Source organism: Hyperolius riggenbachi, chromosome 8, assembly GCF_040937935.1.
Source record: "Hyperolius riggenbachi isolate aHypRig1 chromosome 8, aHypRig1.pri, whole genome shotgun sequence".
Classification (NCBI taxonomy): Eukaryota; Metazoa; Chordata; class Amphibia; order Anura; family Hyperoliidae; genus Hyperolius; species Hyperolius riggenbachi.
Window position 1 is genome coordinate 285080325 of NC_090653.1, and position 14254 is coordinate 285094578.

The 14254-nt window shown below is 49.2% G+C and overlaps 1 protein-coding gene across 1 annotated transcript; it reads left to right on the plus strand.

The window, feature by feature from the left end:
* Positions 1–59: 59 nt before the first annotated feature.
* On the plus strand, positions 60–13794 carry LOC137527954 (small ribosomal subunit protein eS4). The gene is made up of 7 exons (XM_068249088.1): positions 60–96; positions 1817–1894; positions 2424–2604; positions 3511–3608; positions 7068–7239; positions 10744–10901; positions 13648–13794. Exons 1-7 carry the CDS (start codon positions 94–96, stop codon positions 13747–13749), a joined length of 792 nt encoding a protein of 263 aa, XP_068105189.1. The 5' UTR covers positions 60–93; the 3' UTR covers positions 13750–13794.
* Positions 13795–14254: the final 460 nt, after the last annotated feature.

Here is a 14254-nt window from a genome sequence, read left to right on the forward strand (position 1 = left end):
CCCCGGAAGTTCTCCGCTCTATCAGGCGAGGCACGCGCGGGGTTATCCTGCCGGCGCCGGAAGAGGGAGGTCCTTTCCTTTGCAGACGCAGCCATGGTGAGACTTGCTCTGCGCTTTTCAGCGGTCGCAATCCGGCGCCATCCGCTGTAATCACCGGGGGTAGCGCTGTGCTGAGTGCCCGGGGGTGCGGAGGGGGTTGTGGGGGAGCGGGAGCCGCTTATATCGCCGGGCTCTGCTCTCCTCCGGGGGCAGCTCTGCGGGCCACATACCCTATGGGGCTTCTCTGCGGGCCCCTGACTCTATGGGACTTCTCTGCGGGCTGTGTCCGGGGCCGGTTCTAGTAACAATGGGGACCCTGGGCAAAATTCACCCCAAATAGATACCCACCCCCCAACCAGTCATATTTCCCCATAGGGCCCCTGGCTGTTCCAAATACTGTGTAGGGGCCCTGGGAAGCAACAGTTAAGTTGGGGAGAGCCACCCTGGGGACCCCTACAGGCTCTGGGGCAATTGCCCCCTTTGCCTCTAGCACTAGCTGTGTCTGTTCCGGGCACCTGTCTGCAGGCGGAGCAGTGCTTTTCAGCGCTGCTAACTTTGGGCGCAGCCAGCGCCGCCATAGAATTCACATGTACGCGTCTGCAGGAGGGGGAAGCCCTGGGGCGGCCTCTGGTCACCTCTTTGCCCGCCATGGCTTCCTCCTCCGCTAAGCTCATGTTCCTTCTCTGCTTTCCAGTAATGGCTTCTCTGAGCTGATGCATGATAGGCAATCAGAGTTGGCTTTAGTGAAGGCAGGTTGGGTTATGCTGCATTCTGATTGGCTGCAGTAAGTGCTGCACAGAGTGGAAAGGGACACACTCTAGTAATTCTCTTGCATTAGGGCGTATATAATGCTGCCCAGCAGCCTAATAACTGGCTGCTGGCTACACCCACTGATCGTTCCCGCACTCGATGCCCCGCTGATTCCCGGCTGCTCGGTTATTTCTGATCGGATTCCCGGCTGCTCGGTTATTTCTGATCGTGTTTCGATGATTATCATGCCGAATTGACCTAACGCTCAATCGAAAAGCGAATCGGACATGTCAGAAATAATCGAGCGGCCGCAAATTGAGCGGGGCATCGAGTGTGGGAATGTGTACCCAGCATTACTACCATATCTGCAGAGCAGGTGCCATCCTTCTATCGATGTGAGTCGTGTAGGGTACCATGGTGACTGCATGACGTGGAGAAGAGGTGGGCCTGTCCGGGTCCTCATAAATCTGTCCCAAAATGTAGACCAATTCAGGGGTGATTTTGGGGGGGGGGGGGGGGGTGGGTTGTGTGTCAACGCCATGTGGAGGGGAACACCGAACGAGACACATGAAGTACTGAGGTGGAAAATCCTAGATGGAAAGATGCTTTGTTAGGGTAAGCATTGCATAAACAGACCCACTTCTCCAGCCCTGGATGCTGCTCTTCTTCCCGTTTCAGATCCCCATGAGGTATATGAACGGATATATATCTATAGGTTGTTGCCCAAGAGGATCATAAATGATCAGGCAGCATGGTGGCTAAGTGGTTAGCGTGGTGGTGGAGGCCAGGGTTAGTGCCCCTCCAGGACCCGACATATGGATTCTTATTTTTTTTTTTTTTCTTTGTTCAGGATGGTATTATGCTACAAACAAACAGCTAGGTTAACTGACTTTCTTTGCTAAACTGGCCCTAGACAATGGTTGGGATAGGACTATGGTAACAACGTTGATACACGTTCAGGGGGTGGGGGATGTTGGTGTGTGTTATGTCTTCTGATGGTCATTCTTCTTCCCTTGTTGCTGCACAGGCTCGCGGACCGAAGAAGCACCTGAAACGTGTGGCAGCGCCCAAGCACTGGATGCTGGATAAGCTGACTGGTGTCTTTGTAAGTATCCTATTCACTTCTTTTCTTGGAGTATTTGATCTTGTGCTAGTAATGCTTGTTGTTGATACGACTCTGTATTAATTGAAGGATTCAGTAATAAAAATAGGCCCTAGTTTAGGGAACTCAGCATGAAACCTCAACAGTTCTCTAATCACAGCACTCTTACCGCAGAAAGCGTTGTGATTGGCCAAATAGTGTGGGCGTAGTTTACTACAACCTATTGGAAGCCTAGCAGTACGAGAGTGTGCGCCGCCCACCCAATCACATTAGCAGAATTTCACTGAGGTTTTCTGCTGGGTCCCCTAAACTAGACTAGGCCTAAAATTGTTTCTTATACCTCTGTGCCCGCATCATTATCTTTGCATTGCCTATAATGCTTGTATTAGTATTTCTAGCCTAAATTTTTCTTTACAAACTGGAGAAAAGCTCCTGATAGCATAATTATCATTATTCACTTTTTGGTTCTGGAAGTGTTTTCTATGCAGCAGAACGTTTTGTAATCTGTAATGGCTTTTGATTTGTTGTGCAGGCACCCCGTCCGTCCACCGGTCCCCACAAGCTCAGAGAGTGTCTGCCTCTCATCATCTTCCTGAGGAACAGACTGAAGTACGCTCTCACTGGGGATGAGGTGAAGAAGATCTGTATGCAGCGCTTCATCAAGATCGATGGCAAAGTCCGCACTGATATCACCTACCCAGCTGGGTTCATGGGTGAGTGGGGAGGGTATGCAGGTTCCTGGTTTTGTGGCACTGCTGTTTAGAAGTTGTGCTTGTTTTCTGACATACACACAGAACATTTATATTGCGCTTTTCTCCTTGCGAACTCAAAGCGCCAGAGCTCCAGCCACTAGGATACGCTCTATAGGCAGTAGCAGTGTTAGGGAGACTTGCCCAAGGTCTCCTACTGAATAGGTGCTGGCTTACTGAACAGGCAGAGCTGCCTGTGTCAGAGGTAGAGCCCTTAACCATTACAATATCCAGCCACCTGGATAAAAGGGTATAAGTATCTAGATTTCATGACCCTAGTTTTTTGTGAGATCAGATGTAGGCTTCATACACTTGCTAGATGGTTTGCGACCAATAGGGGGTCACCTCTGACAAGAAGCTAGCGTGTATACAGCGGCCCGATGCAGAGATGCGGCCTGTCAATTCTTCTCATCAGCACGGTGGCGTTGTGGTTAGCGCTCTCGCCTTGCAGTGCTGGGTCCCTGGTTAGAAACCCAGCCAAGTCAACATCTGCAAGGAGTTTGTATGTTCTCCCTGTGTCTGTGTGGGTTTCCTTTGGGCACTCTGGTTTCCTCCCACATCCCTAAAACAGATAAGTTAATTGGCTTCCCCCTAAATTGGCCCTAGACTACGATACATGCACTACACGATACATACATAGACATGACTATGGTAGGATTAGATTGTGAGCTTCTCCGAGGGACAGTTAATGACAAGACAATATATACTCTGTACAGCGCTGCAGGAGATGTCATCGCTATATAAATACTAAATAATTGGCCGAGGCTAGTGATCCTCTCCTTTCACCTTGTGCTCAGTCATTTGCATGTATTTTGTCTTAGAGTGTAGGTAGTAGGTGTAATTAGCTAATGAGATAATTCTACTTCACAGATGTGATCAGCATTGAAAAAACTGGTGAACACTTCCGTCTGGTGTACGACACCAAGGGTCGGTTTGCAGTGCACAGAATCACAGCTGAGGAGGCCAAGGTACCTGTCTTAGCATTTCATGTGACAACTGTTATACTTAAACTTGTGACGTGTGTACTCGCTGTCTGTTCGGCTGAATTGTTCGGCAGGAGGTGAATGAACACTGGAGCTTGTGAGGGATGAAATATATTTCTGATATTTGAGACCCAGCCACAAGGCAGTGGAGTTAGAGCAATTTTGGCTACCTGGAGTCTGAGTCGGTGGTTTCAATAAACTTCGGAGTCTGATTATTTTTGAACCAAATCCATAGCCTTTGTAAAAATTAGACTAAGGAGTCAGGGTTGGAGCAATTTTGGGTACCTGGAGTCTGTGGTTTCCTAAAGTGAGGAGTCCGGTGATTTTGTTTTTGTTTTGTACCGACTCCACAGCCCTGCCCCAGCCAGGCAAGGTGTGTTGTTTAAAAGGTTATAAATATGGCAGCCTCCATATCCCTCTCACTTCAAAGGACAACTTTAGTGAGAATAATATGGAGGCTGCCATATTGATTTCCTGTTAAACAATACCAGTTGCCGGGCAGCCCTGCTGGTCTATTTGGCTGCATTAGTGTCATTTGGTGTCTCATTGGCTTTAGCGGCGATCATCGTTTTTCACCCCTGTAGGGGGACACAGAGAAGCGGTGGTAAGAGGCCATGGAAGCGACATGTTGCTTCCGGGGTCCGCTGAAAAGCCCCATCTACACCATACAACTTTATTTTAATTTTTTTGTGCGATTTGATCGATTCGATTAACCACTTAAGGACCAGGGCTACATTGGCTGATCTGTGCTGGGTGGGCTCTCCAGCCCGCAGCACAGATCAGGATTGTGGCAGGGCGATCAGACTCCGCCCCCCCCCCCCCCCCACTAGGGGGATGTCCTGCTGGGGGGGGGGGGGGGGGGTGTGTCTGATCGCCGCTGCTCTGTGTGGCCGAGCGGGGTGGCTCCTCAAAGCCCCCCCTCCACAGCAATATTCCTCCCTCTCCTTCCATCCCTCTCGCTATGGGCGGCACAGGACGGCGATCCGTCCTGTACCGCCTCTGATAGGCTTCAGCCTATCAGATGCCGGCGGTCCCCGGCCAATCAGAGGCCGGGGATCGCCGCTCTCCTTTACGGCACTACTACGACAGCAGCACCATATGATGTGAACACCGGGGATTTCTTCCCCGCGTGTTTACATTTAGCCTGCGAGCCGAGATCGGAGGCTTGCAGGCTGTTCACGGAGACATCCTCCGTGAACTGACATGGTACGGTGGCTCAATGGAAAAGCCACTTCGACCTGCCGACGCCTATCGGCGTCAGGCGGTCGTTAAGTGGTTAAATCCGACATATCCGATCGGTATTCAATGGTGTGGTCGAATGTCGTTGCAAAACAAAGGCAAATCGATCACACTACCGATCGGACCTGTCTGATTTAAACAAATCAATCAATTAATTGAATTGAATCACACAAAATGGTGTAGATATGGGGCTAAAAGATTGGAAAAATGGGGATAAAATATGGCATTTTGAATCGTCTGTACCTGTGCTGCCCATTTACTTCATTGGGCAGTGCCTAACAAGCGCCACTGTCGGCAGTAAACAAAGTGCACCTGTCCCTGTAAACCTGCCCATATTAGAATTTTTTTTCTTTTTTATTCGATTAAATATGACATGACAGATTGGGATTCGATCGGTAGTGTGATCGATTTGCCATTGCTTTGCGATGATGACATTCGACCACACAATCGAATCCCAGTTGGACATGTCGGATTTAATCGAATCTATTAATCGAATAGCACACAAATTGTATGGTGTAGATGGTGGTTTAGCCTTGTTGAGTTTGTTTTATCTGAAGATCAGCTGAGATGTAGCTTTGTGTTGATATTGGTATGACTGATACCTCTGCACTGCAAGACTTGTGCTTTCTTACTGTACCTCCTTCTCATGTTTTAAAACTCTGCCTTGCATTATGTTTTTAGTTATGCATTTTTCAGATTTTGAAATAAAGATTTTAAACAATGTACGCCAGCCAGGGTTACCAGAGTTTAGCGGGTCATTTGGATGCTAATGCAATAATAATAATAATGGTGGCAAAAAGTCACGTGTGGGTTTTTTTTTTTTAGTTTGTTTTTTTTTCCCATTGTTTGTCATTGTTAGAGTAGCCATGCTGGGACTTTTCTGCAACCAAGCCTTTGATATGGGGATTATTTTGGGATGTGAGGAAGGGATTTGTGTGGAAGTTTAGTGTTGAGACACTGGCAACAAGATGTATACCAGAAGGGGCTAGTCTATTGACAGATAATCTGTAGGTTGGGGGGGGGGGGGTTTGGATGATTCTTACCTCAGGAGCCTCTGGAAATTGAGGCATCCCCGTCCCTCCGTTGCGGCGCTTGAAGTCTCGGAACACCGAGGAGGTAAATATTTAGCTACCACGATCCAGTGCAGGTGCTGCAGCTGCTTTTTGTTCGGGCTCAGGTGGAAATGGCCAAGCCTGATCGGGTCCGCTCTACTGCACAGGCGGTGGAAAGCTGCTAAAGCCGGGCAAGGTGAATATTGCAGACGCTACTGTGCCACAGTCAACGGGCATGTTGGCTGTAGTTTCAGAGCACCCAGCACTGGATCGCAGAGGCTTAGAAGGATGGGGAGAGCTTTATTTGGATCCAGAGGCCCCCCCCCCCCCCTCCCGAGGTAAGTATCCCCCAGGTGGGGGGTTTTCATTAGTGTCTCTTTAACTACTTTACAACTGCCACGCGCCGATAGGCGTGACTGCAGCAGCAGCCCCAGGACCGCCTAACGCCAACTGGCGTCAAGCTTCAGTTTCCCAGGGAACGGCCGCGCGCATGCGCAATCGTTTGCTGCCACTTCACTGTGATTAGCCTGCTAGCCGCCGATCGCGGCTAGCAGGCTGCTTGTAAACGAAATGGGAAAGAAATCCCCTTTGTTTGCATGCGTGCAGCGCTGCAGTCTCCGGCTGATGCCTATGAGAGGCGGAGAGCAGGACGGATCGCCGGCCTGCTCCAATTCTTTAGGCAGAGGGGAGGAGGGAAGGAGAGGGGCAGCGGCAATGAGAGCCTCTAAGAGGCTGAAGGGGAAAAAATAAGTGACATCGGCGTTCGGACCCCTCCGGCAGCATGTCCCCTTAGGGACAAACATAGGAGGTAAGTCCGATCGCCATATTTCTTAGCTGGGCTGTGCAAGAGGCTGAAAAGCCTGCACAGCCCAGTACAGAAAAAAAGTGCCTGGTCTTTAGGGGGGTTTAACACTGCAGTCATCAAGTGGTTAAAGCAGACCAGAAACATAATGAAAAGGCAGAATGGTATTGTGTTCCATGTTTGAGCCGTGTGAATCCCGGATCTGGCCACCTGGGATATCGCTGCCGGCGTTCCTGGTGGCCGAGCTCATGTCGCCTATCCGGACTTTATTGTACAGGCTTAGAAATCTGACAGGTGTACATTTTGTGGTACTGGAAATGAGTGACCTATTTTTGTTTTTGAACCTTTCAGTACAAGCTGTGTAAAGTGAGGAAAACCTGGGTGGGGACAAAAGGAATTCCTCATCTGGTGACCCACGACGCCCGCACCATCCGCTACCCGGATCCTCTGACCAAGGTCAACGATACCGTTCAGATCGATCTGGAGACTGGAAAGATCACGGACTTCATCAAATTTGATACTGGTGAGTGTGGAAATCGTTTCCTGTCTAATGCATGTACCCCACGTAGTCTACATTTCATTGGAACTGAAGTCAGAATTTCCTCTCTGCTCTAAAACATGAGTGACAGCATAATAACCTTTATGGACAAAAATAATCCATTAGTTTATGGAAATCCTAGAAGATTAAAGAGGAAAAGTCTATAACATGGCTTCACTTAGCAGTGAAAGGGGTTAGAGAGCCCGAGGTGGGCTCAAAAAATGAAAAAAGAAAAAAAGTAGCCTACCTGATCTGCAGCGCCGAGCGGATCAGGTAGCCACATAAACTGCCACTCCTGCGGGCCGCAGTGGCCCACTTTCACTTTCATGACCTATAGGTCACAACGCTGCACTGAGAAGACTGTGTCTCTCTCATAGCGTGCCAGGAGGCGTGGCCAGGGGGGGAGAGCTGCTCAATTCCTCTCCGCTGTACTTGCCTCCATTAGTGACAGATCTTGTCGCTAAACTTTGGGGGGGGGGGGGGGGGAGCTATAGAGCAGCGTGGAGGGGCAGAGGGTGGCGGTTAAGGGGGCGCAGAGCCATGTCATTAAACGGACAACATGCCTCTGTGTCCTATCTGCCCTGAACTACCTCCGGTTCTCTTTAAGCTTCATTGTATAGGGAGAGGGCTATGGCAGTGCTCTCCTGCAGTCTATTCACAGCTGCTGATAGCACAGGAACACAAAGCAGTGTTTTGTTTAGTTTTTTCCCTTCAGCAACTGTATGTGGAGGGAAGACTTTTTTTTCATTGTGTGCTGTGCAAGAGTTGGTTTTACTTCAAAGGAAACCTGTGAAAAGAAGTGCCCTAAATTCCCTCCTGAGAGGGAAGACAGAGGCGGCCTCTCTGGCTGTTTCAGTGCAATCCCCCGCCGCAAAAAAAAGCAGCGTAGAATAAACTTCTGCTCTGTAGTCTCTATCTCTACAAAGGCGTTGATCTTGCTGACCCCAGCGTGGTCCCGGTGGCTGGTGCATGCTGGGAGATTGTTTTTCATGTATCTACATTTCCCAGCCGGGATATGTAATGCTTGTATGCACTAGGAGCAGGGCTCGCGGCCCCTTTAAAGTCAGGTAATAATGGCTACAAGTTGGAAGCCATAAAGGGGGGGGGGGGCGTTGGTCTAAGGTAGATAATGTAGGTATCGTTGTTTAGTTGGTTCTCAGGTCCCTTTAAAGTGGACCTGAACTCGGCTTCCTCTCTGCTCTAAAATATACGCAACAGCATAAAAACCTTTAAAGAAAATCACTTCTTTGTTACAGCTGATACAAATGCTGCAATGTCTACTTCCTGCTTTCATGGAAACCGATATAGGGTTAACATCCTATACAATAAAACCTAACTGTCCCTGCGTCATCCTTCCTGTCCCTGGCTGTGTCCATGGGTTTGTGTACTGCTTATGTGCGCAGTACAGACAGCCATTGGGACAGGAGGATGGGCCAGGGAGCCTGGTGGACGGGTACGGGTGCACTGACTGGTGGCAGCATGAAGAGACCTAGAGCCCGTTTTTAAACGGGCTTAGGTCAACTAGTGTTTACATATTAGCTGTTCTGCAGAGGACTGCCGAATCAATGCTGACACGGCCAAGAGCTTAAATTACAGTTGTGAAAATAAACGTTTTAGACCAGGGGTCCCCAAACTTTTTTATGGCCGAGGGCTGGGTTAACATACTTCAAATTAATGGGGGGCTGGCGTATATATAACATGCTGTAGAAAACATTACATTGAACCTAGGTAGTGTAAACTATTACCTAACACCTGCAGCCCTTTTGTCTCCTATTTAATCAAAGCAGGTATTATGCCCCCAACGCAGCATGTGCCGATAGTATGCCCCCAACGCAGCATGTGCCGATAGTATGCCCCCAACGCAGCATGTGCCGATAGTATGCCCCCAACGCAGCATGTGCCGATAGTATGCCCCCAACGCAGCATGCGCAGTTTGCAATGTATTTTATTTGTTCCCGTTTTCACTAAAGTTCCCTTGAGCTTAAAGGACACCTTAGTGCTGAACCGAAACGGACAGCGTGTGTGTGGGGAGGTGTTCATAGGCTTACCGCACCTGCCGTGGCCCGGCGTCCATCTCTGTTCAGCTGGAAATGGCCCCGTTCACAAGCCCAGGACGGCACAATATGCCTGCGGGAGCATGAGCACACTCCCGCGGGAAGACATAGCTGGCATGCATGGTCACCTGACCCGGACACACTGTGCACTCCCATGGGCATAATGCGCCTGCGCCGACCCCCACACAGTGTCCATTTCCAATTCGGTTTAGCACTAAGGTGGCCTTAAAAATAAAATAAACTGAGATAAACAATTGTACCTATTCTCCTACTCCTAAAAATGACTTAGATATGAGTGTTACGTTTTAATACCTAAAGTAGTTTTATGTCTCAGTTCAATGAAACAGTCTCTCCCATGTCTGAGTGCTAAAATATGACATTTTGACCTTTTTTATATATATATTGGCTGCACTCAGAAGCCTGGCAGTTCTCTGCCAGGGCTTCCTCCAGCCCCTGGCAGCTGCCAGCGTGCCCTCTCCGCAGATCTGCTCGCCATGTGCCCTCTCCGCAGATCTGCTCGCCCTGTGCCCTCTCCGCAGATCTGCTCGCCCTGTGCCCTCTCCGCAGATCTGCTCGCCCTGTGCCCTCTCCGCAGATCTGCTCGCCCTGTGCCCTCTCCGCAGATCTGCTCGCCCTGTGCCCTCTCCGCAGATCTGCTCGCCCTGTGCCCTCTCCGCAGATCTGCTCGCCCTGTGCCCTCTCCGCAGATCTGCTCGCCCTGTGCCCTCTCCGCAGATCTGCTCGCCCTGTGCCCTCTCCGCAGATCTGCTCGCCCTGTGCCCTCTCCGCAGATCTGCTCGCCCTGTGCCCTCTCCGCAGATCTGCTCGCCCTGTGCCCTCTCCGCAGATCTGCTCGCCCTGTGCCCTCTCCGCAGATCTGCTCGCCCTGTGCCCTCTCCGCAGATCTGCTCGCCCTGTGCCCTCTCCGCAGATCTGCTCGCCCTGTGCCCTCTCCGCAGATCTGCTCGCCCTGTGCCCTCTCCGCAGATCTGCTCGCCCTGTGCCCTCTCCGCAGATCTGCTCGCCCTGTGCCCTCTCCGCAGATCTGCTCCCCACTGGTGGCCCGGGGTCCTCTCCGGTGCAGGTGTTGAGGTCAGCAGCTACTGCGCCTGCGCGAGAGCCGCACACGGTGACATCTGGAGTGTTCTGCACAGGCGCAATACACTCCAGACCACGTCAGCGCCACCGCGGATGGCTCTCGCACAGGTGCAGTAGAGGACAACCTGGAGAGGTCGGCATCTGCACCAGTGGGGACCCCAGGCCGCTGGCTGGAAGCAGAGCTGCGGCGAGGGCACAGGGCGGCTGCCAGGGGCTGGAGGAACCCCCGGGTAAGTAGATTTTTTTTTTTTTTTTTTTTTTTTTATTATTATTATTACCTTGGACCTTCCCTTGACATGCTGTTAACTCATATTTCTCCTTACATTATATTCCATAGGTAACCTGTGCATGGTAACTGGAGGCGCTAACTTGGGGCGAATCGGTGTCATCACCAACAGGGAGAGGCACCCAGGATCTTTTGATGTGGTCCACGTCAAGGACGCCAATGGCAACAGTTTCGCCACCAGGCTGTCAAACATTTTTGTGATCGGCAAAGTAAGTTTCTCACTCACTTGTAAATCTGAAACTTTTTTTCATTTTTATGACTGTTTTTGGGAAAGGAGTACAACTGTAACTTTTTAGTTTCCTTTCTGTGAGTTTAAAGCGGTTTAAAACTCTGATAAAATTTTCAACGAAAATGTGTTTTCCTACTTTTTATAACCCATACAATTATCGTATTTGCTTTTGTGCACAAGTATTATTATTCATTTAGACATTATAACTTCCCAAAGTTCAGTTCATTTACTTTGAAAGCTGCTGGTGCATTTTATTCATAACTGTTGTCATTCTGTTGTGAATGCAGCCAGCAGTGATTTCTGACCTGTGTTTCACCCCAGGACTCATCAACTGAAGTCCTGCACAGCCAGAGAATGTTTACATAAATGTATCATGTAAAGAATGTGTACACAAGATAAGCTTAACAGCAGTTCAGATGCGGTTCTCCCTGCAAAACAGTCAGCCCTGTGATGTAACCCTTTGAATGCTGTTTTACTAAAAAAAAACATTGTGTTACTATATTATATGCTGTAAATAATCTTTTAGAGCAAATAATTCTGGGTTATATTCCGCTTTAAAGTGTTCCTCTGGGGAAAAAAGTGCTCAATGTACCAGATTACCTCAGTAGAGGGAAGCGGCTGTGTAGGGTGATCAGAGGGACGCCCTGAGAGAAAAAGCACAGAGAGAACACGGGAGCCCCAATGGTGCAGTAAATCAGTCGGCTGATTCAGGTAGAGGAGCAGTGATGGCTAACCTTGGCACTCCAGCTGTGACAAAACTACAAATCCCATCATGCCTCTGCCTCCCCGCCTTATGCTTAGAGCTTTCAGAGTATTGCAATGCCTCATGGGACTTGTAGTTCCACCACAGCTGGAGTGCCAAGGTTAGCCATCACTGAGGTAGAGAGTGGTACTCACAAACGAAGGTTGCAGGTGGGCAATCAGCCACTGAAGGCAGGTGTAGATCAACAACCCGACTCCACTTGGGTGTTCAGACGCACTGGACGTGATCGCACTCTCAGCAAAGGATTCCAAGTTGGTTGTAAGGGTGGGAGAACCCCTATCCAAAATAGAACCCCCCCCCCCCCCCCCCCCCCCCCAAGGAGGGCGGGTAACAGAAGGGGAACGGACACCCAAATGGGGATAAAACGGTTACAAGCTGCTACAAAAGGGGAAGGTTGAGGTAACTTACCTCAAATGACAAATTAATGATTCACATTTTATTAAAGTGGATCCGAGATGAAGTTTTACTCATCGCTTAATTGTGTTCCTTTCATATAGTTTATAGGGCATTCCTCAAGCCAAATACTTTAGTTTTTCTTGTTTTAATACTCAAATTCCCTATAAACTAAACAGGCCCCGCCCACAGCCTTTCAGAGAGCCTTGGCAGTAGTAAGGGCTCACTGGAGCTCAGTCTGGGCAGGAGGAGGGGGAGGTATTACTAGCCAGAGATTTCAGGGGGGGGGGGGGGGGAGAATTGGGTTTTTTCACAGAAGGTGCAGATAAACTTGCCAGTGTGTAATGTTGACAAACATGGCTGCTGTCATTGTATCAGGGGTGGGGGTTCTCTGGTATCCCTTTTAATGAGTCCCTGTCGGCTAAGAATGCTGCATGTCCTGCCTTTGCAATTTTGGTAATCTCATTCTCTCCAGTGGCATTTGTCCCATCCATTAGCAACTGAGCGTTTAGGGAAATCGCTAGCGTCTTGAATCGCTCCCAAGACTCTCACAAATTTGCTCTAGTGGGTTTGAGCCCTTAAAGAGAAACTATTAGCCGGCAGTAGTGCACAGAGTATAGAAGGATACTGCAGCGCCTGGAACCATTATTCAGGGAGTCTGTGTGTGCCGCCTTGGTCCTTCCACCGATGTTCAGTGCGAAGAAGAGAGAATGTGGGCGGCAAGGCGGCCAATCATAGAGGAGTGACCGAGGCTTCAACCAATCGGGCTGATTCAGCATGCTTGTCACTTCTTTTGCGTCTCCGTACGATCTTGGAGCCTAGGGGCATGGGGGAGCGAGACTCCACATGAGAATTTTTTTTTTTTTTTAAACTTTTCGATTTCCTTATTAGCATCCTTTCTACTAATATATCAGCCTGCAATAGAGCAGTTATTGTGTATTTTATGCCTAACAGTTTTAAGCTTTTTGTCATGCTAATACAATATAGCAACTTGCAGAGATATGGGTGTGTTCTCTATGGGAAGCAGACAGTTGGAAAGACATAGAGACCTGATTCAGTAAACGTGTCTGCTGAGTTCTTTTCACAGCAAGTGAAACGTATTGGAAAGTCGGTCAGTAAAGTAATATTGAACTTGAGGCCGCTTACTTGGAGTATTTCTTGCTAGTGAGGTGCTGAAAGGGTGTCTTATTGATAATGTGACAAAATGCAGGAGAAAAATGCATTGAATAGGCCTTGAGGTAGTTCCCCCACTTGCATTTGTCTGATTTCCGCCTCACACCCCTGCTGATGTTGTGCTTAATGCCTGATGCACACCATGCAATTTCCCATCAGATCGACGGGTCAAATGGGTATTTTCCAACAGGTCCAATCTGATTCCCGATTGTTTTTCTGATCAATTTTGTATACAAGTCTTTGTAAAAAAAAAAAAAATCACATTGGACCTGCTGGAGAATTATCTATTTAGCCTGTCGATCTGATGGGCAATTGCATGGTGTGTACCGGTCTTTACACTTGTGCATTTGAGCATATTACAGTTGTCTTGATGTGGTGTTTGTTTTTCCTCTTACAGGGTAACAAGCCTTGGATCTCCCTGCCACGTGGAAAGGGTATCCGTCTGACCATCGCTGAGGAGAGAGACAAGAGACTGGCCGCCAAGCAGACCAGCGGCTAAACTCCTCTCACCTTTACTAAATAAAAACTTTTTTTGTTCTGGAAATGTCTGCCTTGCATTCTTTTTATGCTTTGAGAGGTTGGCAATGCGGATAGCGAATCTATTCAACTCGCCCAAAAGTCATGTTAAAGAATACCAGAACTGAGACGAAACCTGGAAACCAGGTGGAGCGGGCAAATACTGTCACCTGTGCCCATGCCCACCGCTCCGCCGTTCTCCTCTCTGACCCCCGCATTGTAACTAAATAAGTCTCCAGAGTTGGGGTGACTGTGCAGGTGCTGGCCGTGAGCGCATGCCTATGATGTCATGTACAGTGCGCTCCTGACCACGGGCAGCCTGGCCAGCACCTGCACAGTCACCCCAAATTGAGCGACATAGAAAATCTCAGGGTGCATTCGGGTACAATGCAGGAGGTGGAGAGAACAGAGCTATGTAGGTATCTGCACAGGTGACAGTATATTCCTGACCCCCTCCCCGGGGGGGGTCTCTGGTATCCCTTTTTAAT

What these genes read in the sequence shown, in the direction of transcription:
- LOC137527954 (XM_068249088.1), top strand. An exon ending in ATAAGCTGACTGGTGTCTTT is followed by an intron (nt 1,895 to 2,423) that starts GTAAGTATCCTA and finishes TTTGTTGTGCAG; the next exon opens with GCACCCCGTCCGTCCACCGG. An exon ending in ACATTTTTGTGATCGGCAAA is followed by an intron (nt 10,902 to 13,647) that starts GTAAGTTTCTCA and finishes TTCCTCTTACAG; the next exon opens with GGTAACAAGCCTTGGATCTC.